The sequence below is a fragment of the Hemibagrus wyckioides genome, linkage group LG04 (assembly GCF_019097595.1).
Source record: "Hemibagrus wyckioides isolate EC202008001 linkage group LG04, SWU_Hwy_1.0, whole genome shotgun sequence".
NCBI classification, from domain to species: domain Eukaryota; kingdom Metazoa; phylum Chordata; class Actinopteri; order Siluriformes; family Bagridae; genus Hemibagrus; species Hemibagrus wyckioides.
This window is the reverse complement of record NC_080713.1, coordinates 27,433,962-27,460,208: the sequence shown is the minus strand read 5'-3', so window position 1 is coordinate 27,460,208 and position 26,247 is coordinate 27,433,962. Positions and strand designations below refer to the sequence as shown.

Genomic DNA, 26,247 nt, shown 5'->3' with positions numbered 1-26,247 from the left:
AGACATTATTGCAATACATTGATGATATGGTATTTTCTCAATTGCTTGCACCGCATTTGATGCAGTTGGAGATCACTTTGAGCATGATGTATGAAAGCAAAGTTTGGGAAGTGTTCTTTCAGAAAGTGGTAGTAATTTCATCACAGGGAGTGTCAACAGATCCAACTAAAATCAATGTAGCTGCCTATTTGTGCTGTTTAGAGTCTTTCAGTGAGTTACATTTATTCTTGGGTTTGCAAGCTATTATTGCTGCTTTGTGGAGGGGTTTGTCAAATTGCCTAGTCAGATTGGATAACTTATGATGCTATATGGAATGTTCAGTGACTTCTCAGTGTTCCAATCAAGAATGTGTGAAACAGGAGCCCCTAGACATCAAGCACAAGCTATTTGAGTTCATAAATGGCATTTTTGGTATACATTCCAGACAGTGAATGAGAAAGCCAAGACCAAAGTTATTGCAAAACAGACAAGACCAAGAGGCAGTTACCAAATAGAAAATAATTCACCAGAATAATTATGTGACCTTTATCCATCATTTCCTAGTTAATTGTGTCTTTTAGATTATTTAGGTAGTACATGTAATGTTGTATGTAAATGTGTGGTTGCCCTGGCCAAATCTGCATTTTAATGTATTTTATGTTTCCGAAGTACAAAAACCATTTACTTTTTGTTCTGCAAATGTTAATGCACACTCATTTTATATTTGATTACCTTGCTTAAAATATGGCACTTGTGTATGTGAAGTATAGCATATCATATATAGTATATGAGTATATCAAGTTGTTTTTAACTGTTCAAAATCATTTCTTGATCCTCTAAGAATTACTGTTATTGGAGTATGGATTTGTATGGTTTGCCATTGGTGTGGAAATTTATGGTCAGTATAAAGCTACAACCAATTACCCAAAGATCTCATTGTAAGGGGAAATTGCTTGTACCTTTGACATTTTGGCTGACACTCTGTTGTTCCTAACAAGGCAAATAATACAATTTTCTGAATTATGTGTGTATCCATTCATTATTATGTAGACCTCCAAAGACCACAGCAAATTAAGGTCATGAGTGAAAATTCATTCATTTGTGAATTTATTTAAATATATTATTAAGCAGACAAAAGAATAATGTAAAGTTATTCAGCAATAAATATTTTGTTGCTATTTGTTTTGTGGCACTCGACCCATGATGGCCTTTTTGGTGTTCCGCTCAGGGTGTAGGAGTATAATGTAGCATTTTGGAGCAAATATGGCTACCAGCAGTCCAAAACTAGATGCCAAGATAGCAAAGACCTCTACAGCCACAGAATACTTCCCAGGAGAACTGACATATGCAGGCACGAAGGTAATCCACACAGCACAAAATATCAGCATGCTAAAGGTGATGAATTTGGCCTCATTAAAGTTATCTGGCAGGTTCCTTGCTAAGAAGGCCAGAAGAAAACTTATAGCAGCCAACAGGCCAATGTATCCTAACAGAGTTGCAAATCCCATCACAGAACCCACAGCACATTCAAAGACTATTTTTGAGCTGATGTAGCGAGTGTTTTTGTGGGGTGTGGGAGATGCTGTAGCCAGCCAGACTGTACATATAACCACCTGAAGGGCTGTGAGGACCAGCACTGTACCTCGCTGCTGGGCCACCCCAAACCACTTCATAGCATTTTGGCCTTCTGGCCGAGAGGACTTAAACACAGCCACAACCACCATGGTTTTGACTAGGATGCTGGAGACGCTCAATACAAAGCTGATACCAAATGCCACATGCCTCAGTTGGCATGTCCACAGCTGAGGCTGACCAATGAATAGTAGCACACACAGAAAGCACAATTTAAGTGACAGGAGCAGCAGGAAACTGAGCTCAGAGTTGTTGGCCCTGACCACAGGGGTATGACGGTGATGCACAAATACACCCAGAACCCCAGTGCAGAAGCAGGTCCCAAACAGGGAAGCTGTTGTTAAAGAGATGCCTAGTGGCTCTTCATAGGATAGGAACTCAACCTCCTTTGGGATACAATGGTCCTTCTCTGGGCTGGACCAGAACTCATCAGGGCACGCAATGCATTCATTTGAATCTTGGTGGGAAAGAGTGAGAGAAAAATGCCAATGAGGATAGGGCAAGAGAGATTATCAAAAATGGAACAGCACACATTTTCTATATGTTTCTATTATTTGTAAAACATAAAGGTTACCTGTTGTGTTACTGATCTCTCCATCAGCACAGGGCAGACAGTCAAAGCAGCAGATAGGCATGCCCTTCTTTCTCGCTCTTCTGGTGCCCAGGGGGCAGCTTTCGCTGCACACAGACCTCGGTGGCTAAGGAATAAAGAGTCCAGGTTCATCAGTTCAGAAATGCATTGCTTCTACTGTATGTTTATTGTGCATTCTATGCAACTCAAAGAATGCATGAATAAAAATAATGAAAATTTGCCACTGTTTCACATGTAGTTTAACCTAAAGCCTTTTCTCTAACACTGTAGCCTCCCAGGGATTTACTTTATTTGTATCAAAGTTCCAGAACAATGCATCCTCATTCAGTGTAAGCACATGGTCTGTCTGTGCAGCTTCATCCACCACACCAACTGTGTGGACTCTGATTGACCCATCCAGATTTGGTTGCCAGTTCATTACATCATAGATAGCCAAAGGATCACCATTCTTATCAAAGGATACACGGTCTCCAAATCCAGTGGTGAAATTCACTCTCTGTAGATAATGGACAACCTTTATCAGTGATAAGCAGAAAAGACAGATGTTAAACATGTCTTTGATTGACATGAATATTTTACCTACAATATAATCTCATTTTTGGACAATGCTCCAAATAATGCAATCACATAGAGTTTGGGAAATAAAAAATACTATCGTAGGTGTTTTAAAATAATTAAATACATTTCAAAAACACAGAGAATACAAAACTGCTAGTTTAGGAATTTCTCACTGTGACTTGTGATAGCATACATTTGAAACACTATATGCATATATTCTTCTCACTGCAACATGTGTGGCATTTGTGAAGTCGTTTAATATGCATGTTTGTATACATCAGTTTCACCTGCCAAGGCTGCAGGATAGATATTCTGGCACAGCTGTGACCAGGAAATGGCCCTTTGCCCTCCTCGCATTGTGTCAGATCATGCAGGGCATGTGCTAGTGCATAAACTGCTTTATATACATTATAAGAAGCCCTTAGTTCAGACATATCACTGTATGCTGTATTTGTGCTGTTTAGATCTTCATTCCCTGTGCACAAAAATCTCTCATCTTCCCTGGTGCCATTTAATTCAAACCTGCATCCAAACATCTCCTCCCAGAAAATTTGGACCATGTTGTTTGCAGGCTGCATGTCAGGGCGCAGACGTAGCAAGAAATCCCGAAGCCCTGCAATCTCTCCACGCCGAATGGCAATGCCTAGAGTTCCTCCAAGGTATGGTAGCAGGTGAGATGTGAGGAAGACAGGTGATGTAGCCCAGGCTTCACTAGCTATCCACTGCTTTCCTGTTACATTTCTCAGAGACACTTCATCCATTAGTGGCAACAAGTAAGCCTCAGTAGATATCACCACTACTACCTTGGCTGTAGAGGTTTTGATCACTCTGACAATGCGCTCCACATCTCTGCGGTTGTTGTCCCTTGGCAGCATCTCAGAGTAAGCCACACAGCCCCCCAGATGTTCCTGAACATCCTGGTGGAAAGAGTGGGCAGCATGGATACCATAGTCATCATTGCTGTACACCAGGCCCACCCAGGTCCAACCAAAGCGTTTCAGGATCTGGACAATGGCACGAACCTGGAAGGCGTCACTTGGAATTGTCCTGAAAAAGGAGGGGAACTGATGCCGATCAGTGAGACAGGAGCAAGTGGCAAAGTAGCTCACCTAATGAAAAGTAAGACAGAACAGGAGAGAAAAAAGGAATGTTCGAAACAAAGCAGATATAGGAGATTTAGAATGAAAAAAAGCCATTTCTAATGATTAGAATGAATCTATTGCCACAAAAGTAGTACAAAGATAATAACATTATGTTACAGATTTACAGATTTGGAGCCAGGCTACATTTTTCTTCAGTTCTTAAAAAGCAAGCTGATTATTCTCTGAATCTGTACCATAGGCACTCGAAACAACCCCAGCACACTAGAGATAGCAATAGAATGAGTGGAACCCGGGTCCCCCACTATCCCAATCACCGGGGGAGAACTGCTGCAGTTCAGGCCAGAGGCAGTTTTATCCGTTCCACTGATCAGGGCTGTGGCTGCCCGAAATGCCACAGCAAGCTTCACACAGTTATCATACAGATGGTAGCCCAATGTGATGTTAGGAAGCAGGTTAGGATTTCTATTGATCTCGTCAATAGCAAAAACCATAGTCATTGCCTGCTGGAAGCTTGCCATGTCAAACCTGTGGCAATATGACAGACAAAGAGATAGATGATGGCAATGACAAAGTAATAATGGGTGTATTGAATCAATTGTGTAATCATTCTGTAAACCTCCAAAATATGCTTTTTAGAAATATATACATTCATTTATATTCACACAATATCATGCAAGTATACAACACTTCATGCAAGTGCACAACAATTGCTCTTGGCAACAAAATAATTAATTCCAACATCATGTTAATTAATTCAGTCACTGAACAAATCAAAATGGTTTCTGTTCCCTATTTGTACTTTTCTGTATTATCCACTCACTGTTCACAATAGGGTTGCTCCGGCTCACTTGTAAAGCTCAACTCTGGAAACACAGTTAGAAAATGAACTTCAAATAAGCCTCCCAGAATAAGGTCTCCATCCTTGAGCATTCCATTTAGCCTGAACTGGCCACGGAGCTGACAGTGTCCTGTGTTCAGGTCCAAGCCAGTGGCTGAAGAGGTAGAGAAGGAGAGGGTCAATGATGAGGCTAAGCACAGATACAGATATGAAACAGGCCACATATTTCTCTCTCTGTGCTTTTCTATCTTTCCATCTTGTTCTGTGGTATATATGTGGTTGAGTTTTATATAGCTGCTGAGGTCACATGGGCCTCTGTGGAAATGCCTTCATGTTTTTACATGGCCATAGGGTTATATGTATGGACATAATGGTTGATTGTTACAAATTCTATGGTATTTACCACATTCTCTTTATGAAAGATTCTGTATGTTAGTGAAGTTTTGTGACCTTTAGCAATTTGAGCTCAGGAAAACTGCATACATATTCATTTAACATACTGTAGGTTGTTCTTGGTTATTTGTCTATTTGCTACAAGTGATTTTGGTAGTTGATATTGAAAAGATATATATAAGAAATATTCTTTTATATATTTGATGATGACTAAGATGCACACAGTTTCTATAGTGTACTCTATCAAACACCTTCAGAAGACAACACTGATAACACTGATAACACCTTTCTTTGGTTGAATGCTTTTTTTGTTTGTTTGTTTGTTTGTTTGTTTGTTTTGGACGTTCCATAATTTTAGAAGATTACTTTTTTCATTATTCCATGTTTCCGTTTGTTATTATATGTGAAAATATAGACATTCTTTTTATTAATCTCTCAGAAAAATATCATTACTTGACATCAATTGGCAGAAACCAAATTTCATAATAAAGGCCAGATTTACTATGTTGCAAAACATCATGCATAACAATATTTTGCAACTTTTGCTAATGCATGGGTAATCTACACTACCTGCTATATCTTACTGAGCACATTACTTGGATTTAAATAACTCACTTCTCGAATACAAAAAAGACATCGGAGTAAGTCCAATTTAGAGTAAACATTTAGAGTAAATTTAAATCAAAGAATGAGAAAAAAATGGAGGTGATATGAGTATAATTTAATATGTTTTTTAATTTAATACTGAATTATAAAGAACAATGAATAAGTCTTCAAATAATTATTTAAAAGGACCGTTTTGGGAGAGCAACAGTTTTGGCATAGTCACTTTGGGCTTCAACTGAGAACCTAGACTGGTAAGTGCTCCAAGCCTGTAAAGGCCAAAAAAAAAGAAAAAAAAATTACACTCAATCCTAGATTTGACCAGTAAACGTTTCTATTTTCCACCTCTCATGGGCCTTTAACATAGAATGTCATGCCACACATCTTGTCTCTAAAATTTACTCCTCAGTAAATTCCATCTGATCCTGCAGATGGCAATATTGGACCTGTCTTTAAATCTATTGAAAAATTACACACACACTGTACACACACACTGTACACACACACACACACACACACACACAGTGTCCACTGTTATGTGTATTTTATATCACTGCATTCATTCTAATCTAAACAACTGACATTTTTCTTTCTTTCTTTCTTTCTTTCTTTCTTTCTTTCTTTCTTTCTTTCTTTCTTTCTTTCTTTCTTTCTTTCTTTCTTTCTTTCTTTCAATTTATTTGACATTTTCCATGATTGTAAGTCTGTTCAAATTCAAATCAAATTCAAATTCAAATTTTATTAGTCACATACATAATCGTACACAGTATGATATGCAGTGAAATGCTTACACGACTATTTGTTTGACCCTTGAAAATGAAAAAGGAAAAAGGAATAAGGACAGAAAAAAAGAATAAAATGTAAAATATAAAAAATATAAAATATGAAATATAAAATATAAAAACTACAAATTTCCACAGTAGGTAATAAAAATAAAATATAATATTTATAAATAAAATAAAATATAAATAGATTAAGGCAGGAAATATAGAATATATACAAAAAATGTAAAATGTACACAACTTTATACTGCAGAACTATATAAAGTGTATAGTGTGCAATAATGTGCAATGATGTACAAGGTGCATCTAGCAGCAATAGCAGCAGTACGGGGTGGTCATGTAGTGAAATGAAATTAGGTGATGAGATGAGAAGCAGTGGTATTGTCCATCTTTAAAGTGCCGATGTTCTCAAGTCCTCTTGTGTACAAGCAGGAGCAGAATGTGCCATATATGTTTGTTATATGTATGGTGTGCCACAGTCCTCTAATGTTCAAATGGAATGTGCAAATGTGCAAATGTACGGTGTGGATGGTTCAGTGCTCAGGTCATTGTTCCCAACCTTTCCTTCCTCCCTATTGGTTTGTGTAAATGTCAGTCACCTATGAAAACATATGTTCTTATATAAAGCAGAGTCCACCAGTCTGCCGTACACTAAAGCAGGAAAATCCAATGCTCATGAATTCACCTAGGAGCCTCTGTGACGCTTGGGAATATGCCAGTGGGTGAGCTGGCACTGTTGGCTATTTTTCTGCTTTTCTGGCCCAAGGTTCAGTCCTCAGAGTCAAGCAGTGGTTGTCAGAGAATGGGAGAATTTGATTCTCATGTGCTGGAGATGGATGGAGATGTTATTCTTGGCGGGCTCTTCCCTCTGCATTACATAGCTCCAGCACCTGAATATGTTTTTACAGACTGGCCACAGGTTCAGAGGTGTAGTGGGTGAGTTGCTTGTTCTGATAGAAACATCCAAATGAAAGGGACATGGTTGGCTCCAGTATAGAATGCCTGTATTAATCACTAAGCAATTTCTGGTTTAAATGCACTTTTTTTTTTAAATTTCTGAATGGAAAACCCATAGATAAACTGATAATTAAAAGTAAAAGTAAGTCTATGCAGTTCTATATAGTAATTTTTTATTTTTTTTTTCCTGATTAAGTTTTTATTTCATGAATTATTCAGATTTTTTTCATTAATTTCCTTACACAACTATCTCTGTCATTTCAGCTTTGACCTGAGGGCTTTCCGCTGGGTCCAGACCATGGTGTTTGCCATTGAGGAGATAAACAGGAACCCCAGGCTTTTGCCAGGTGTGATACTGGGTTATCGGATTCTGGACAGCTGTGATCATGTACACACTAGTCTACAGAGTGCATTCTCTCTGGTTAATGGATCCTCTCAGACAGAGAGCTCTGCAATCAGGAGCATTTCTTGCCTCTCTAAAGCTCCTGTTCCTGCAATCATAGGCCTGGCATCATCTTCACCAACCCGAGCTGTAGCCCAAACATTTGGGCCTTTTCAGATCCCTATGGTGAGCTTAAAGATGCTGAGAGTGAAGGAAAGAAAGCGAACACTACCATGTTAAATCAAAATTTGTCAAAAGTGCAGGCACTCAACTTTTTTTGTTATCTTAAAGAAAGGTCTATTTTACTTGAATTGTATTACCTGTACAACCCCACTACCTGTCTTCAGTTCTGATACACAGTGTAGCACTGTGGAAAATTAACTGACTGATTCAACTGACTGATTCAATAATGTCAATGAGATGCTTCATGTGCATTAAAATAATGTACAATAATATACAAATAAGCAACATTTATGTGTTGCTTTTTAAATTCTACCTTATTTCCTATTTTATTAATATTAGATATCATTATCCTTTTACTATGCAATGATATAATGCCTAGTTTTAGTATATAATACTTAAAAAACTTGTTACATAGAAAGATTTCTTGTCTTTATTATTATTATTATTATTATTATTATTATTATTATTATTATTGTATTGATTCATATAATAAGGACCATTATATGAGTATTTTAGAACACTTTTTAGAAATAATAATGACACCTAGTTAATGACACTCATTAAACAATGCCTCATGTGATGTCCTACATGTCATTTAACTATAACTTGCATCTCCTACCCATGTAACTCTGGAAAGCCCATTTCCGATCTGTAATAGTTTATTTATAGATATTAAAAGTCTGTAAAATATCAGTTATTGTAGTGCTTACACAATCTAAAAATATAGAATTGTTGTTACATTTATAGGGGTAGATTGTTAGGTCTTATTTTGTCTTGCAAAATGTAAAATAATGTTTAATCACCAGTAATCAGATAGATTCTAATCTTACTCATTTCAGCATCAGCTGTATTTGTGCTTGGTTGGAATGAAAATTTGCAGACACAGTTGCTCAGAAAATAAAAACATTTCATGCAAAATACTCGCATAGGTGTACAGAAATTAAATGAACTGAAAAAAATGCATTTTTGTCCAGTAATGAGAAACTTTATCTGTCTCTCTAATTCCCTCTCTCTATTTAACTACTTCCAGATCAGCTACTTTGCGACTTGCACATGTCTGAGTGATAAGAACGTGTACCCAACTTTCCTCCGCACTGTTCCTAGTGATGTTTTCCAGGTGCAGGCTCTGGTGCAGCTGATGGCCCATTTTAACTGGCGCTGGGTAGGCACAATTGGCACAGAGGATGACTATAGCCGCTATGGTATCCAGGCCTTTACTGAGCAGCTGGAAGAATGGGGTGGTTGCGTGGCTTTTCATCACACCATCCCCAAAGTTCCCACGCCAAAACAAATCAGTGCCATTACTGATGCCCTGCAGGCCTCCACAGCCCGAGTTATTGTGGTCTTTGCCACAGAAGGCCAACTTCTTGAACTCCTATCAGAGGTGGCTCTGAGGAACTTGACAGGCTGGCAGTGGGTTGCCAGTGAAGCCTGGGTAACTGCCAGTGTTCTTACCACCTCCGTGTTTCAGCATGTGTTAACTGGGACCCTGGGATTTTCCTTTAGGGGTGCAAATATCTCTGGACTGTCTGAGTTTCTTCTGAGAGTACGCCCCTCAAATAACCCAGGATCAGCCTTCACTAAAATGTTCTGGGAAGAACAGTTCAACTGTCGGCTGGATTATGGCAACAGTGAGGATTTGGACAGGCCACTTTGTACTGGCTTGGAGAATCTGGAGCAGGTTGAAAGCAGCTACACCAGTGTGACTCCAGTGAGGGTTTCATATAACGTTTATAAGGCAGTGTATGCCATTGCTCATGCTCTGCACCACCTACTACAGTGCACATCTATAACACAGGCCTCTAACCAGAGAAGCTGTAACACTGGGGCAGAATTCACACCTGGACAGGTGATAGGATAGTTTTCTTTCTACTAATATTGCAAAATATTACTAATCAGACATTTATTAGATTATATTGCATTTTATTTACAGCTGCTTTATCATTTGATGAGAGTGAACTTCACAAACCAGTTTGGAGAAAAGGTTTATTTTGATGAAAATGGAGAGCCAGTACCTCTGTATGACATTATAAATTGGCAGAAAGATGGACAAGGTGGAATCAGGTTTCAGAAAGTGGGCATTTATGACGGTTCAGCCCCCCGATGGCAGCAGCTAAAGATGGACATGGACTTGATAAAGTGGACAGGAGGGCAGAGTCAGGTGTTAAAAAATTAAAAATTTAGTTAGTTTAATATTAGTTAACCACATGCTTTAGTTCACACAGATGAATGGAATAAATAAGTGTGACCTTAAAAATAGCACTTGATTAAGGTGTAATAGAATATCTTCCATTTTCTTGGTATTTTGCTAGGTTTCATTTCACACTGTGCACTTTTGATATTTGGTTATTTTACTTCCCTGTGAATTTTTACAAGCTAATTTCAGTGTACCTCGTCCCACAGGTCCCTATGTCACTATGCACAGTCCCCTGTCCTCCTGGGACTCGACAGGCCACACGACCAGGCCAACCCATCTGCTGTTTTGACTGTCTGCCTTGCACTGATGGAGAGTTCACCAATACATCAGGTAAAAAGAAACAAATAAGTAAAGTTAAGTAAAGGCACTTAAATAGATGTTTAATCAATTTTCAAAGTATCAACACAAATTCTGCATAAATAAATAAAATAGTCTTAAGAAAGTTTCTAAGATACTCTGTAGTATATAACATTAATAATAATAATGAAAAAACATAATTGATGAATATAACAAATATAATACATTTATGTCTTAATTTAAAAACATACCCTGTTTCCCAAATTTCAAATCTGATTGGTCATAAGGTGTTCATTAATTTTCTGGTATATAGGTTTATATTAATTGATCATTACATGCTCAATGTAATATGCTATAATTCCTATAGTAATTACACAAGAATTTGTATGGCAGACCATGCAAACTATCTCAGTATAATCTTTCACATGGTAAAGCATCGTTTATTGTAAGTAGTCTATAGAGTTAAAGCTCTTCTTAACTTATACAGTGCTTAAAAACCTTTAATTACCTTAAACTATAATTGGATAAAAAACATGGCATGCGTTCTTTGACATTTAAAAAATTAAAAATTAATTGTTGATATAAATGTGTGTTTCTTGCAGGAGCCACAGAATGTATCCGGTGTCCTCTGTACTACTGGTCCAATGCTGAGCGTGTGGCTTGTGTGGCAGGAATAGAGGAATTCCTTTCCTTTCAGGAAATCATGGGTGTCATTCTTGTTACCCTGTCCCTCCTGGGAGTTGCTGCAGCAACTGCTGTCTCTGTAATCTTCTTCCTCTTCAGATCCACACCTATAGTCAAAGCCAACAATTCAGAGCTGAGTTTCCTGCTTTTGCTGTCACTGAAACTCTGCTTTCTCTGTTCACTGGTATTTCTGGGCCGGCCTTCAATGTGGTCCTGTCAGGCCCGACAGGCAGCGTTTGGCATCAGTTTTGTCCTTTGTATCTCCTGCATCCTAGTCAAAACCATTGTGGTGCTGCTGGCTTTCCATTCCACCATGCCTGGCTCCAGTTCCCTCAAACGATTTGGCCCTCCTCAGCAAAGAGCATTTATTGTCAGTTGCACTGCAGGCCAAGCCATACTCTGTATTAGCTGGTTGGCATTAGCACCTCCTTACCCTTTTAAGAACACATCTTACCAGGGTGGACGGATCATACTGGAGTGTAAGGATGTCTGGCCTCTGGGATTTTACTTGGTACTTGGTTATATCGGTCTCCTCTCCTGTGTTTGCTTCATTCTGGCCTTTTTGGGACGGAAACTTCCAGGTACATTTAACGAGGCCAAGTTAATCACATTCAGCATGCTGATATTTTTTGCTGTTTGGATCTCATTCATACCTGCATACAACAGCACCCCAGGGAAATACACAGTAGCAGTGGAAGTATTTGCCATCCTGGCCTCCACTTTTGGCTTGCTTTTCTGTATTTTTGCTCCTAAATGTTACATTATACTGCTGAGGCCTGAACTTAATACCAAAAAAGGAATGACTGGAAAAACATCAAAATGAACTGTTCATTTTTGTTTTTATTCTTCTAATCACAATCTGTACACAGAAGGGAGGAACAATTTAGAGCTTATATTTTACTGTATTGGAATTTGTAACACAGTACAATACTAGACATTTTTAATAATTATACACATAATTATTGTTCATGTCCAATAAATGCAAGCTGATGTGAAATAAAGTTTATTTTGTGAAAAACAGTTGCTACTCTTGGACTTTTTCTTAAATTTGAATTTTTGGAAGCTACCTCAAATCAATAAAATATTCATAAACAATCAGGGAAAAGGATTTTATTTACTATGTTATCTGCACAAGTACATAAATGTTTCATGCCTATCATGGCGTAGTATATAGACATGCAGTTTATAAACTTTTATATATTTTGCTGAGGTCCACATCCAAATCCCTCTTGAAATGGAAAGTGGGCATACAGTTCTATGAACGTTCAATAGAAAATGAGATTCTGAATGGTATTCATTTTGGTATGAATGATTAACTATCATGTAGTTTTGTAGATATGCAATTTCCAGTTTTAAGGAAATCATTATTTCTCCTATGCATGAAAATTACTGTAATAAATAGTGTGCTTTTTGACTGTAGCCATGGTTAATTACACCGATCAGCCATTACATTAAAATCAAATGCAGTTTCTTTTAGACACACACACACACAAACCTTCGCCACCACCCCTTCCCTTTTCTGTTTGTGTTTGAATGATGTGTTTTCTAAGAGCATAACCTAAAGAAGTTAAAGGTGGAATCTCACCAAAATCAAGGTCTCTTTGAAGTAGGGAATCACTTCTTGCTCTTGTTCTTTTGACATTTTGGGTGACTGTGGTTTGTATGATACTATAATAGAAATAAAATTGCATCCATTTTCTGATTTCTGTGATTGTTACTTTATTCTTCATTTTGACAGGTCATGGTCCTCATGCTCCAGTGAATCTTTAATAATGGTTATTTTCATAAATAATGATTTATGAATCTTTATATAAGTTATATTATTAAGCAGACAATAGAATAATGTAAAGTTATTCAGCAATAAATATTTTGTTGCTATTTGTTTTGTGGCACTCGACCCATGATGGCCTTTTTGGTGTTCCGCTCAGGGTGTAGGAGTATAATGTAGCATTTTGGAGCAAATATGGCTACCAGCAGTCCAAAACTAGATGCCAAAATAGCAAAGACCTCTACAGCCACAGAATACTTCCCAGGAGAACTGACATATGCAGGCACGAAGGTAATCCACACAGCACAAAATATCAGCATGCTAAAGGTGATGAATTTGGCCTCATTAAAGTTATCTGGCAGGTTCCTTGCTAAGAAGGCCAGAAGAAAGCTTATAGCAGCCAACAGGCCAATGTATCCTAACAGAGTTGCAAATCCCATCACAGAACCCACAGCACATTCAAAGACTATTTTTGAGCTAATGTAGCGAGTGTTTTTGTGGGGTGTGGGAGATGCTGTAGCCAGCCAGACTGTACATATAACCACCTGAAGGGCTGTGAGGACCAGCACTGTACCTCGCTGCTGGGCCACCCCAAACCACTTCATAGCATTTTGGCCTTCTGGCCGAGAGGACTTAAACACAGCCACAACCACCATGGTTTTGACTAGGATGCAGGAGACACTCAATACAAAGCTGATACCGAATGCCACATGCCTCAGTTGGCATGTCCACAGCTGAGGCTGACCAATGAATAGTAGCACACACAGAAAGCACAATTTAAGTGACAGGAGCAGCAGGAAACTGAGCTCAGAGTTGTTGGCCCTGACCACAGGGGTATGACGGTGATGCACAAACACAATCAAAACCCCAGTGCAGAAGCAGGTCCCAAACAGGGAAGCAGATGCTAAGGAGATGCCTAGTGGCTCTTCATAGGATAGGAACTCCACTTCCTTTGGGACACAACGGTCCTTCTCTGGGTTGGACCAGAACTCGTCAGGGCATGTGGTGCATTCATTAGAATCTGATAATGATAATAATAAAAAAAACCAGTCCAAAAACCTTCTGATGTTATGTTCAGTCATTTAGGTCATGCTTACCAGTTGTGTTACTGATCTCTCCATCAGCACAAGACAGACAGTCAAAGCAGCAGATGGGCATGTCCTTCTTTCTTGCTTTTCTGGTGCCCAGGGGACAACTTTCACTGCACACAGACCTTGGTGGCTAAGGAATGGAGAGTCATCAGTTCAGCAATGCATTATTTCTGCTGTATGTTTATTGTATGCTGACTATTGGTGATATTTATGTGCATGCCACTGAGTTCAAAAATACACTGATTAGAAGTATAAATGATCAAAGCAAAAAAAAGAATAAATAATTAATGAATTAATTAATAAATTGCAGTGTTCCAAATTTAAGTTAACATATACAATCTCTCACATAATATGCTTCCTGTTATTTATGATAATTTATTTACGTTCGTTGTCTCAAAGTTCCAGAACAATGCATCCTCATTCAGTGTAAGCACATGGTTTGTCTGTGCAGCTTCATCCACCACACCAACTGTGTGGAGCCTCATTGACCCATCCAGGTTTGGCTGCCAGTTCATGATATCATAGATAGACAGCGGATTGCCATTCTTGTCAAAGGATACACGGTCCCCAAATCCAGTGGTGAAATTCACTCTCTGTAGGTAATGGACAACCTTTACAGTGATTAGAAGAGACATGACAGGCAGAGAGGACATGTGTTAATCATGCCTTTGATTCACAAGACAATTGACAGTACAATATAAATTTGTTTCATTCTAAAACAATGCTTCACACATAATGCTTAATAGTAAAAAATCAATAATTTAACTATCCTTAAACATTCAGAATTACAAATTAGCTTCATACATAAGACAATTTTCTAGTGTTGGAATAACAGGGTATTTTTAATAATTGAATATTTTTAAAATACAGAATAAATACAGAACTGTTATGTAAAGAAATCCTGATTGTGGATTGTAAAATCATACATATACAGTCCCCTTGTAAAGTATTGGAGCAGCAATGAATTGGACAGGCAATTCATATGTTTGTGCTATGCAACAAAGACATTTGGGTTTAGAGAGCAACAGAAGTTATAAGATGAGAGTTTAGGATTTCCTGATAATTGCATCACAATATGTTAAACCACATAAAATACAGAACACAGTCTAAAAAAGCATGCAATAAATATAACAAGCGTATCAACCTATAACTTAACAGACCTTGATAAGAAGAAGCAGGAATCTACTTATAAGAACAAGGAAATAAAAAAGCTGAAATTTTAAACTTAATTCTCATATTTTTTTTTATCTCAAACCTAAATGTCTTTAGTGTACAGCAAACAGAAATTAATTGGCCTTGCCATTCTAATAGTTTTAGAGGGGACAGTAAAACTATATATGCATATATTTTGTCTCACTGCAATGTGCGTGACATTTATGCTATACTTCAATAAGCATGTGTGTATTCATCAGTTTCACCTGCCAAGGCTGCAGGATAGATATTCTGGCACAGCTGTGACCATGAAAGGGCCCTTTGCCCTCCTCACACTGTGTGAGGTCATGCAGGGCATGTGCTAGTGCATAAACTGCTTTATATACATTATAAGAAGCCCTTAGCTCAGACATATCACTGTATGCTGTATTTGTCATGCTCAGATCTTCATTAACTGTGCACAACTTTTTCTGCTCTTCCCCAGCTGTCTGCATGCCATCTGACTCAAACCTACATCCGAACATCGCTTCCCAGAAGAGCTGCACCATGTTGTTTGCAGGCTGCATGTCAGGGCGCAGACGTAGCAGAAAGTCTCTAAGCCCTGCAATCTCTCCACGACGAATGGCAATGCCTAGAGTTCCTCCTAGGAATGGTAGCAGGTGTGATGTACGGAAGACAGATGAAGTAGCCCAGGCTTCACTAGCTATCCACTGCTTTCCTGTTACATTTCTCAGAAAAACTTCGTGCATTATTGGCACCAAGTAGGCATCAGTAGAAATCACCACCACCACCTTGGCTGTGGAGGTTTTGATCACTCTGACAATGCGCTCCGCATCTCTGCGGTTGTTGTCCTTTGGCAGCATCTCAGAGTAAGCCACACAGCCACCCAGCTGTTCCTGAACATCCTGGTGGAAAGAGTGGGCAGCATGGATACCATAGTCATCATTGCTGTACACCAGGCCCACCCAGGTCCAACCAAAGTGTTTCAGGATTTGAATGATGGCACGGACCTGGAAGGCGTCACTGGGAATTGTCCTGAAAAAGGAGGGGAACTGATGCCGATCAGTGAGACAGGAGCAAGTGGCAAAGTAGCTCACCTAATGAAAAGTGAGACAGAAAAGGGCAAGTATTGAAAGATATAGAAAGTGCAAAAAAAGGCAGATATAAAATGAATGAACATGGCAAATATGGCATTTATGGAAGTGCTTCATAATCATTATAATAAATCCTTTGCCACATTTAAGTACAAAGAAAATTAAATTTATATAAACACAAGACAATTTCTCAGAAGCAATCTAATCTTTCCCTAAGTCTGTACCATAGGCACTCGAAACAACCCCAGCACACTAGAGATAGCAATAGAATGAGTGGAACCCGGGTCCCCCACTATCCCAATCACCGGGGGAGAACTGTTGCAGTTCAGGCCAGAGGCAGTTTTATCCGTTCCACTGATCAGGGCTGTGGCTGCCCGAAATGCCACAGCAAGTGTGACACAGTTATCATACAGATGGTAGCCCAATGTGATGTTAGGAAGCAGGTTAGGATTTCTGTTGATCTCGTCAATAGCAAAGACCATAGTCATTGCCTGCTGGAAGCTTGCCATGTCAAACCTGTATCAAAATCACACATAGAGAGAAACATTATTTGAGTAAAATAGTGTATTGAATCATTTCTGTAATCCTGCTATGCTGTTTTTATTCTGAGTGCAAGAGAGTGCACTGACAATTTCATTGTCAAACCCACTCACTGTTGACAATAGGGTTGTTCTGGTTCACTTTTAAAGCTCAAATCTGGAAACACAGTATCAAAGTTGACTGCAAATAGACCTCCCAGAATAAGGTCTCCATCCTGTTGCATCCCATTTAGTTTGAAGTGGCCCCGAAGCTGACAGTATCCTGAGTCTATGTCCAAGCCAGTGGGTGTCAAGGTGTAGAAGGTGAAGGTCAATGATAAGCTCCAAGCTAAGCACAGACACAGATATGAAATGGGGTACATCTCTCTCTCTCTCTCTCTCACTCTCTCTCTCTCATTCTCCCCTTGTCTTTCTGAGGTAAATGCGTGGTAGAGTTTTATATATCTTCTGAGGTCATGGGGGAATTCCTGACATCATATAAGTCATGGATATATGACTAACATGGTTATATGTAATTCATGTATTAGGTGTAAAGTATTTATTTCTTCAAATTTTTCTGAATTCTTCTGAATTATCATTTTGGTAATCATTTTTCTGTGTGAACATATTTACATTCTCTATACTAATATCACTTAATAATCACATAATAATTACTTGGCAGTATCAAGATAGGAAGGCATAGACCAAATTCACCATATTACATTGCAAAACACTATCCACCACAAAACACTGCAAATACATGAATCATTTAGACTTCTTGGTAAATGTTAGTGGCCTAATGATCTGTCACACTTTCCACCCAAACACATTGTTATAAATTTTCACCCACTTCACCAATAAGAAAACGCCATTAGGAGCGTTCAGTCCAATGTGGGAGGGTTACCGCTACAAACAGCGGACCTTGCCAATGAGCGGGGAAAATGCTAGGATAAAAAAAAAAAAGGCCGATAAACTGCAGAAATTAAAAGAGTAAAAAGGAAGAGAGGAAATGCAAAATAATAAGCATGTAAAGTGTTATGTTAATCCTGGATTTAAATGCACCACTGGTGACAATCACTAGAGAGAGCAAGACAAAACTAAGTGCTATAGACCAGGTATCTTAACTCAAAGGGTCAGTGTTGCTGCATGTTTTCAGGCCAACAAAATATTAGATATACTGTAGATTGCACAAATAAAACGATTGAAACTCCTTGCTTCAGCTCTTTGAAGATTAAAGACTGATCAAATAGATTTGTATATGCTTTGACTGAAGATGCCTTGGAGAGTGAATTGGATATTAAATTGCTATAAAAATAGATAAACTGTTCCACAGATATGGGACAGCTATAATAACCATACAATGGTGACTGTTTAGAGATTAAAAAGAAGTTGAATGTGGCAGATGAGGTCAAAGATAAGGACCTCTGAAATAGATAACCATATTGAATAATAAATATTGAAAAATATTAATATCAAATAAGCCATTAAACTCAGTTTCATATCTGAATAGTGAGCAGTACAGAGGGTATAGCACATGCAAAGTTGCTCTGCTCTTTTCCAATTATGATGAATCTTGTGACATAGAATATGTATGTATATCACTTCAAAGAGGTGATAATGTCATGTCACACATTATTAGCCACAACATCTGCTTGTTTACAAATGCAAAATAAGTAAGTAAGTTCCACCAGATCCTGCAGATGGCAATATTGGACCGGTTTCTATTAATATTGAAGACTCTAACACAATTTGCTGCATATACACTATATTGCCAAAAGTATTCGCTCACCTATCCAAATAATCAGAATCAGGTGTTCCAATCACTTCCATGGCCACAGGTGTATAAAATCAAGCACCTAGGCATGCAGACTGTTTTTACAAACATTTGTGAAAGAATGGGTCGCTCTCAGGAGCTCAGTGAATTCCAGCGTGGAACTGTGATAGGATGCCACCTGTGCAACAAATCCAGTCGTGAAATTTCCACGCTCCTAAATATTCCACAGTCAACTGTCAGCTGTATTATAAGAACGTGGAAGTGTTTGGGAACGACAGCAACTCAGTCACGAAGTGGTAGGCCAAGTAAACTGATGGAGCGGGGTCAGCGGATGCTGAGGCGCATAGTGCGAAGAGGTCGCCAACTTTCTGCAGTGTCAATCGCTACAGACCTCCAAACTTCATGTGGCCTTCAGATTAGCTCAAGAACAGTGTGCAGAGAGCTTCATGGAATGGGTTTCCATGGCTGAGCAGCTGCATCCAAGCCATACATCACCAAGTGCAATGCAAAGCGTCGGATGCAGTGGTGTAAAGCACGCCGCCACTGGACTCTAGAGCAGTGGAGACGCGTTCTCTGGAGTGACGAATCACGCTTCTCCATCTGGCAATCTGATGGACGAGTCTGGGTTTGGCGGTTGCCAGGAGAACGGTACTTGTCTGACTGCATTGTGCCAAGTGTAAAGTTTGGTGGAGGGGGGATTATGGTGTGGGGTTGTTTTTCAGGAGCTGGGCTTGGCCCCTTAGTTCCAGTGAAAGGAACTCTGAATGCTTCAGCATACCAAGACATTTTGGACAATTCCATGCTCCCAACTTTGTGGGAACAGTTTGGAGCTGGCCCCTTCCTCTTCCAACATGACTGTGCACCAGTGCACAAAGCAAGGTCCATAAAGACATGGATGTCAGAGTCTGGTGTGGATGAACTTGACTGGCCTGCACAGAGTTCTGACCTCAACCCGATAGAACACCTTTGGGATGAATTAGAGCGGAGACTGAGAGCCAGGCCTTCTTGTCCAACATCAGTTTGTGACCTCACAAATGCGCTTCTGGAAGAATGGTCAAAAATTCCCATAAACACACTCCTAAACCTTGTGGAATACTTTTGGCAATATAGTGTATCTGAATATTTCCCATACAACACAGCATGTTCATTGTCAATTATAAACAGGGTGCTTCACAATTCCTATTTAAATTTATGGCATATTATATTTGGCAGACTCCCTTATCCAGACTGACATTTATTTCATTTTATATAACTGAGTAGTTGAGTGATAAGGGCCTTGATCAAGGCTCCAGCAGTGGAAGCTTAGCGGTGCTGGGATCAAGATTTTAACATTTTAACCACTGAGCACCCACTCTCTTGTTCTCACAAACACACATGGAAATACACCAAAAAGGAATTGTGGCCACTATTATATGTATTTCATATGTTACATATACAGTTTAGAAATATTTATCTGTCTATCCTCCTATCTATCTTCATTCATTCATTCATTCATTCATTCATTCATTCATTCATTTATTCATTCATTTATTTATTTATTTATTTATTTATTTATTTATTTATTTATTTATTTATTTATTTATTTATTTTTTTATATCAATTGTCCATAATAAGTTAATAAGTCTGTTCAGTGCTCAGGTCATTGTTTTCTTCCTGTTAACCTCCCTTGCTCCTCATTAGCCTGTGGAGATGTCAGTCACCAATGAAACCAGATGACATGACTCTAAATTCTTTTATAAAGCCAGCCTGTCATCACTAACCTTGGATGCCCATGCCCCTGACTTCACCCAGGAGCCTCTGTGAAGCTTGGGAATATGCCAATGGGTGAGAGTGAGCTGGCACTGTTGACTATAGTTCTACTCCTCTGGCCTAAGGTTCAGTTTTCAGAGTCAAGCAGTGGCTGTCAGAGAATGGGGGAATTTAATCCTCATGTGCTGGAGATGGATGGAGATGTTATTCTTGGAGGGCTCTTCCCTCTGCATTATGTAGCTCCAGAACCTGATTATGTTTTTACAGACCGACCACAGGTTAAGAGCTGTAGTAGGTGAGTGATAATGCATGTATCTGAAAGTGACACATTCACATGAAAGGGACATGACAGGTGGGTTCAGGTACAGAATGTTTGTATTAGTCACAAGAGATCTCTAGTTCTGGCTCTGTCTAGATTCCACACATGGTGATATTTTTCTGAATGGAAAATGAATAGATAAACTGATGAATAGCTAAAATAAGCAGGTCTATGCTGTGCTCTGTGGTGTGAATTCATATGTTTTTTTCTAGTGTTTCTTCACCTCAGTATTTCTTATTCAGGCTTTTCCTTTCCATTCTTACATAACTATCTCTGTCATTTCAGCTTTGACCTGAGGGCGTTCCGCTGGGTCCAGACCATGGTGTTTGCCATTGAGGAGATAAACAGGAACCCCAGGCTTTTGCCAGGTGTGATGCTGGGCTATCGGATTCTGGACAGCTGTGATCATGTACACACTAGTCTACAGAGTGCATTCTCTTTGGTAAATGGATCTTTTACCTCTCAGACAGAGAGCTCTGCAATCAGGAGCGTTCCTTGCCTCTCTAAAGCTCCTGTTCCTGCAATCATAGGCCTGGCATCCTCTTCCCCAACCCGAGCTGTAGCCCAAACTTTTGGGCCTTTTCAGATCCCTATGGTGAGCTTTGTCCTATAGCGAGGGAAAGAAACCTAACACTGCCATCTTATATTTATTTTGCTCTCTTTTTGCTGCAACCTTAGAATTCGTGTTTTGCCTACACTGTGGAGCACTGTGGAAATACTGAGGAAAATGAATTGACTGATGTTGGAGTATGTACAAAAATGTGTTACAATCAAAGAGATGTCTTATATGCAATACAATATTTTACAGTGATTATATGAGAATTTGTGGGTTTCATGGGCCTTTTACTGTGTAATGATAAATTACATATTTTATTTTTAGAATGTAATACTTATTATTCAGTTGGTACTCAGGTAGGTCCCTAAATGACTTTCAGTGGTTGTGTACATACATATTACGGACACTGAGAATATAATTACTTGGTGTGTATTAAAATAGTGTGTTGTAATTAGCAGAAAAAACTCATTTATTAAATAGCAATTATTATAGTAAAAGACAGTTTGTATGTTTGTTCATTGTTTTAACATTTCTTTAAGATAGGGCACACTATATTAATGTTAAAAAAATGTAATTATTAATAATAACATCAGTAACATTGGTCTTTAACTTCATTAAAACTGATTTACTGTGATATACTACATGTATTTTTGTTATAATTTACATCCTATGCAAATATATGGGACAGCCCCTTTCTGATTCATGCTAAAGATTAAGATTATGACTAAAGACTAAAGATTATGTATATAATGAAAGTCTGTATAATAGCCAGTATCATTATGCTGACACAATTTATAATACACAATCACTTTTTTTTCATTTGCTTTGACATACAGTGGTTGATTGTTAGGTCTGATTGTATCTTACTAAATTAAAAATATTGTTGAATTATCAGTCAAAAGTCTTCTAATGATAACATCAGTATCATCATTGTGCTTGGTGAAATGAAAATGTGCAGGCACAATGGCTCCTGGTTATGATTATTTAGGATAGCTTTAAAAATTCCACAGATTATTATTCCTGACAACACTCTCACATAGCCTCAGGTAGAAGAATGACTCTGAAAGAATACATTTTTGTCCAGTGAAAAAGAAAGTTTATTTGCCTATCCATCTCTCATTCCTCTCTCTATGTAACTACTTCCAGATCAGCTACTTTGCGACTTGCACATGTCTGAGTGATAAGAACGTGTACCCAACTTTCCTCCGCACTGTTCCCAGTGATGTTTTCCAGGTGCAGGCTCTGGTGCAGCTGATGGCCCATTTTAACTGGCGCTGGGTAGGCACAATTGGCACAGAGGATGACTATAGCCGCTATGGTATCCAGGCCTTTACTGAGCAGCTGGAAGAATGGGGTGGTTGCGTGGCTTTTCACCGCACCATCCCTGATTCACCCACACCAAAACAGATCAGTGTCATTATTGATGCCCTGGTTGCCTCCATGGCCCGAGTTATTGTGGTTTTTGCCTCAGAAGTTCAACTTCTAGAGCTCCTTTCAGAGGTGGCTCTGAGGAACTTGACAGGCTGGCAGTGGGTTGCCAGTGAATCCTGGGTAGCTGCCAGTGTTCTTACTGCCCCTGTGTTTCAGCATGTGTTATCTGGGACCCTGGGATTTTCCTTTAGGGGTGCAAATATCTCTGGACTGTCTGAGTTTCTTCTGAGAGTACGCCCCTCAAATAACCCAGGATCAGCCTTCACTAAAATGTTCTGGGAAGAACAGTTCAACTGCCGGCTGGATTATGGCAACAGTGAGGATTTGGACAGGCCACTTTGTACTGGCTTGGAGAATCTGGAGCAGGTTGAAAGCAGCTACACCAGTGTGACTCCGGTGAGGGTTTCATATAATGTTTATAAGGCAGTGTATGCCATTGCTCATGCTCTGCACCACCTACTACAGTGCACATCTATAACACAGGCCTCTAACCAGAGAAGCTGTAACACTGGGGCAGAATTCACACCTGTACAGGTGATAGGATCATACTTTGCTTTCTACTCATATTGCAAAATATTATTTCTGCTATACCTTATGTTTAAAATTTCAAGTACCAACCTGATTGTTTAATTGCATTTTATTTACAGTTGCTTTATTTCCTGAGGAGAGTGAACTTCACAAACCAGTTTGGAGAAAAGGTTTATTTTGATGAAAATGGAGAGCCAGTACCTGTCTATGACATCATAAACTGGCAGAAAAATGGACGAGGTGGAATCAGGTTTAAAAAAGTTGGCAGTTATGACGGTTCAGCCCCCAAATGGCAGCAGCTAAACATGGACATGGACTTGATAGAGTGGACAGGAGGGCAGAGTCAGGTGTTAAAAAGTTAAAAACCTAGTTAATTTAATATTAGTTAACCACAAGTTTCATTTCATTGGGTTTCTCACAGTCTCAATTTGATTAATGTATAATAGAACATTTTTTACAAACTAATTTCAGTGTACCTCGTCCCACAGGTGCCTATGTCACTGTGCACAGCCCCCTGTCCTCCTGGGACTCGACAGGCCACACGACCAGGCCAACCCATCTGCTGTTTTGACTGTCTGCCTTGCACTGATGGAGAGTTCACCAATACATCAGGTAAAAAGAAACAAATGCATTACATAGCTGTGAAATCATGGTAAATACTGTATATTCTCAATCAGTTTTTTACAGTGTGAACACAGATTCTGGTTGGTTGACTAATTTCAATACTTTTTATTTCATTTTATATATATAGTGAGTACATCCCTCACATTTTTATAAATATTTTATTATATCTTTTCATATGACAACACTGAAGAAATGACACTGCTACAATGTAAAGTAGTGAGTGTACAGCCAGTACAACAGTGTAAATTCGCTGTCCCCTCAAAATAACTCAACACACAGCCATTAATGTCTAAACCGTTGGCAACAAAAGTCTTCCTTACATTGTAGCAGAGTGTCATTTCTTCAGTGTTGTCATGAAAAGATATATGTACTCACTTTTGTGAGATATATATATAGGGAATGGCTGAAAGAGGATGTTGCATTTATTTATTTATTTATTTATTTTTTTGGTTTGCTTACTTTTTAAGTGTTTCAATTATACAGCTGTAAAAAGAAGAATTTTCTTATACACTGCTTCAACAGAAAGTGAGGAAACAATTATTTATTGCTGCTAAATATAAGTGATATTAAGGGCTAACGTTTTTTACCATGTTCCACAACATTCAACATACAAAATTTATTTATATAAATTGTATGGTGTTTCTTAATACAGAAACTGTAATTGTTAACACATAATTGTGCCATAAGAAGAATAGAACACTTTGATGATTTGATATAGGAGACATCATGTGGAATACTTTCCAAAAATGTCTGTGTGTTTCTTGCAGGAGCCACAGAATGTATCCGGTGTCCTCTGTACTACTGGTCTAATGCTGAGCGTGTGGCTTGTGTGGCAGGAATAGAGGAATTCCTTTCCTTTCAGGAAATCATGGGTGTCATTCTTGTTACCCTGTCCCTCCTGGGAGTTGCTGCAGCAACTGCTGTCTCTGTAATCTTCTTCCTCTTCAGATCCACACCTATAGTCAAAGCCAACAATTCAGAGCTGAGTTTCCTGCTTTTGCTGTCACTGAAACTCTGCTTTCTCTGTTCACTGGTATTTCTGGGCCGGCCTTCAATGTGGTCCTGTCAGGCCCGACAGGCAGCGTTTGGCATCAGTTTTGTCCTTTGTATCTCCTGCATTCTGGTCAAAACCATTGTGGTGCTGCTGGCTTTCCATTCCACCATGCCTGGCTCCAGTTCCCTCAAACGATTTGGCCCTCCTCAGCAAAGAGCATTTATTGTCAGTTGCACTGCAGGCCAAGCCATACTCTGTATTAGCTGGTTGGCATTAGCACCTCCTTACCCTTTTAAGAACACATCTTACCAGGGTGGACGGATCATACTGGAGTGTAAGGATGTCTGGCCTCTGGGATTCTACTTGGTACTTGGTTATATCGGTCTCCTCTCCTGTGTTTGCTTCATTCTGGCCTTTTTGGGACGGAATCTTCCAGGTACATTTAACGAGGCCAAGTTAATCACATTCAGCATGCTGATCTTTTTTGCTGTTTGGATCTCATTCATACCTGCATACAACAGCACCCCAGGGAAATACACAGTAGCAGTGGAAGTATTTGCCATCCTGGCCTCCACTTTTGGCTTGCTTATCTGTATTTTTGCTCCTAAATGTTACATTATACTGCTGAGGCCTGAACTTAATACCAAAAAAGGAATGACTGGAAAAACCTAAATAAACGATTCCCCTTTTCTGCTTGTAGTTAAAATACACATGGTTGTTCTGTCCTATAACCTGAGCAGTGATTCTATGCTCTTATAGAATCTATTACAGGAAATGCAATCATAGGACATATGCAGGAAGTTAAAAGGCTAGTATTTCAGTTTGTGGGAATTTATAATACAATACACAAAATACAATACTAGACATTAAGTAACAATGATGTAATATTAATGGGAATTATCTTGTCCAGTAAATTCAAACTGATGTGAATTAAAGAAAATTTTATAAAATAAAAGACAAGCTTATTTTTCTATCTTTAATTTAATTTTGATGTAATTTTGATTTTGATCAAACATCAAAATACATATAAATCTGACAGTTGAGTGAAACAAAATTGGTCTCATGAACAGTGAAACAATCAGAGAAAATAAGATATTTATTTAATGTTCCATATCAACACAAATATATCCATTTAATGATCTGGTATGTACACCTGCAGCTTAGAAGCTTCCACATACTGCTCACTTAACTCACTTAATTACTGTTTTCACTGTGTTTATGAAGCGTGATTTACACATTGATGTCTAATTGGAAATGGAAAGAGGGCATACAGTTCAGTGAATGTTCATTAGAATCAGAGATGAATGAATGGTTTTTATTTCGTATAAAATCTTTTAATAAAAACAAACATGTAAATTTTCAGTAATGATGTGCATGTAAAAACTTTAATAAAGCTGACCCTACGCATATTAAAAGATAAGCTTATCCTAGTGTTTTTTTGCCAAGGCTAATGCAAACACACTCATATT

At 38.7% G+C, this 26,247-nt stretch overlaps 4 protein-coding genes across 4 annotated transcripts; 2 read left to right on the top strand and 2 right to left on the bottom strand.

The window, feature by feature from the left end:
• Nucleotides 1-1,154: 1,154 nt before the first annotated feature.
• On the bottom strand, nt 1,155-4,887 carry LOC131352199 (extracellular calcium-sensing receptor-like). Its single transcript, XM_058388144.1, has 6 exons — nt 4,685-4,887; nt 4,098-4,389; nt 3,049-3,870; nt 2,490-2,717; nt 2,186-2,309; nt 1,155-2,068 (listed from the first exon to the last, which is right to left on the bottom strand). Exons 1-6 carry the CDS (start codon nt 4,792-4,794, stop codon nt 1,155-1,157), a joined length of 2,490 nt encoding a protein of 829 aa, XP_058244127.1. The 5' UTR covers nt 4,795-4,887.
• Nucleotides 4,888-7,282: 2,395 nt separating this feature from the next.
• Nucleotides 7,283-12,003, top strand: LOC131352254 (extracellular calcium-sensing receptor-like). The gene is made up of 6 exons (XM_058388224.1): nt 7,283-7,416; nt 7,702-8,005; nt 9,033-9,851; nt 9,936-10,163; nt 10,406-10,529; nt 11,099-12,003. The coding sequence occupies exons 1-6, from the start codon at nt 7,283-7,285 to the stop codon at nt 12,001-12,003; spliced, it is 2,514 nt and encodes an 837-aa protein (XP_058244207.1).
• Nucleotides 12,004-13,055: 1,052 nt separating this feature from the next.
• Nucleotides 13,056-17,186, bottom strand: LOC131351680 (extracellular calcium-sensing receptor-like). Its single transcript, XM_058387175.1, has 6 exons — nt 16,939-17,186; nt 16,510-16,801; nt 15,458-16,288; nt 14,423-14,650; nt 14,046-14,169; nt 13,056-13,969 (listed from the first exon to the last, which is right to left on the bottom strand). The coding sequence occupies exons 1-6, from the start codon at nt 17,184-17,186 to the stop codon at nt 13,056-13,058; spliced, it is 2,637 nt and encodes an 878-aa protein (XP_058243158.1).
• Nucleotides 17,187-20,487: 3,301 nt separating this feature from the next.
• LOC131351681 (extracellular calcium-sensing receptor-like) lies at nt 20,488-25,450 on the top strand. Its single transcript, XM_058387176.1, has 6 exons — nt 20,488-20,621; nt 20,931-21,240; nt 22,348-23,166; nt 23,280-23,507; nt 23,649-23,772; nt 24,552-25,450. Exons 1-6 carry the CDS (start codon nt 20,488-20,490, stop codon nt 25,448-25,450), a joined length of 2,514 nt encoding a protein of 837 aa, XP_058243159.1.
• The last annotated feature ends 797 nt before the right edge of the window (nt 25,451-26,247 follow it).

What these genes read in the sequence shown, in the direction of transcription:
- LOC131351680 (XM_058387175.1), bottom strand. Translation starts at nt 17,186, where the DNA reads ATGTACCCCATTTCATATCTGTGTCTGTGCTTAGCTTGGAGCTTATCA. An exon ending in CTATCCTGCAGCCTTGGCAG is followed by an intron (nt 14,651 to 15,457) that starts GTGAAACTGATG and finishes ATCACTGTAAAG; the next exon opens with GTTGTCCATTACCTACAGAG. An exon ending in AGAGATCAGTAACACAACTG is followed by an intron (nt 13,970 to 14,045) that starts GTAAGCATGACC and finishes TATCATTATCAG; the next exon opens with ATTCTAATGAATGCACCACA.
- LOC131352254 (XM_058388224.1), top strand. Translation starts at nt 7,283, where the DNA reads ATGGGAGAATTTGATTCTCATGTGCTGGAGATGGATGGAGATGTTATT. An exon ending in CAGAATTCACACCTGGACAG is followed by an intron (nt 9,852 to 9,935) that starts GTGATAGGATAG and finishes TTTTATTTACAG; the next exon opens with CTGCTTTATCATTTGATGAG. An exon ending in GGACAGGAGGGCAGAGTCAG is followed by an intron (nt 10,164 to 10,405) that starts GTGTTAAAAAAT and finishes CTCGTCCCACAG; the next exon opens with GTCCCTATGTCACTATGCAC.
- LOC131351681 (XM_058387176.1), top strand. Translation starts at nt 20,488, where the DNA reads ATGGGGGAATTTAATCCTCATGTGCTGGAGATGGATGGAGATGTTATT. An exon ending in CAGGTTAAGAGCTGTAGTAG is followed by an intron (nt 20,622 to 20,930) that starts GTGAGTGATAAT and finishes CTGTCATTTCAG; the next exon opens with CTTTGACCTGAGGGCGTTCC. An exon ending in AGAGTTCACCAATACATCAG is followed by an intron (nt 23,773 to 24,551) that starts GTAAAAAGAAAC and finishes TGTTTCTTGCAG; the next exon opens with GAGCCACAGAATGTATCCGG.
- LOC131352199 (XM_058388144.1), bottom strand. Translation starts at nt 4,794, where the DNA reads ATGCTCAAGGATGGAGACCTTATTCTGGGAGGCTTATTTGAAGTTCAT. An exon ending in CTATCCTGCAGCCTTGGCAG is followed by an intron (nt 2,718 to 3,048) that starts GTGAAACTGATG and finishes TCACTGATAAAG; the next exon opens with GTTGTCCATTATCTACAGAG. An exon ending in AGAGATCAGTAACACAACAG is followed by an intron (nt 2,069 to 2,185) that starts GTAACCTTTATG and finishes TTTCCCACCAAG; the next exon opens with ATTCAAATGAATGCATTGCG.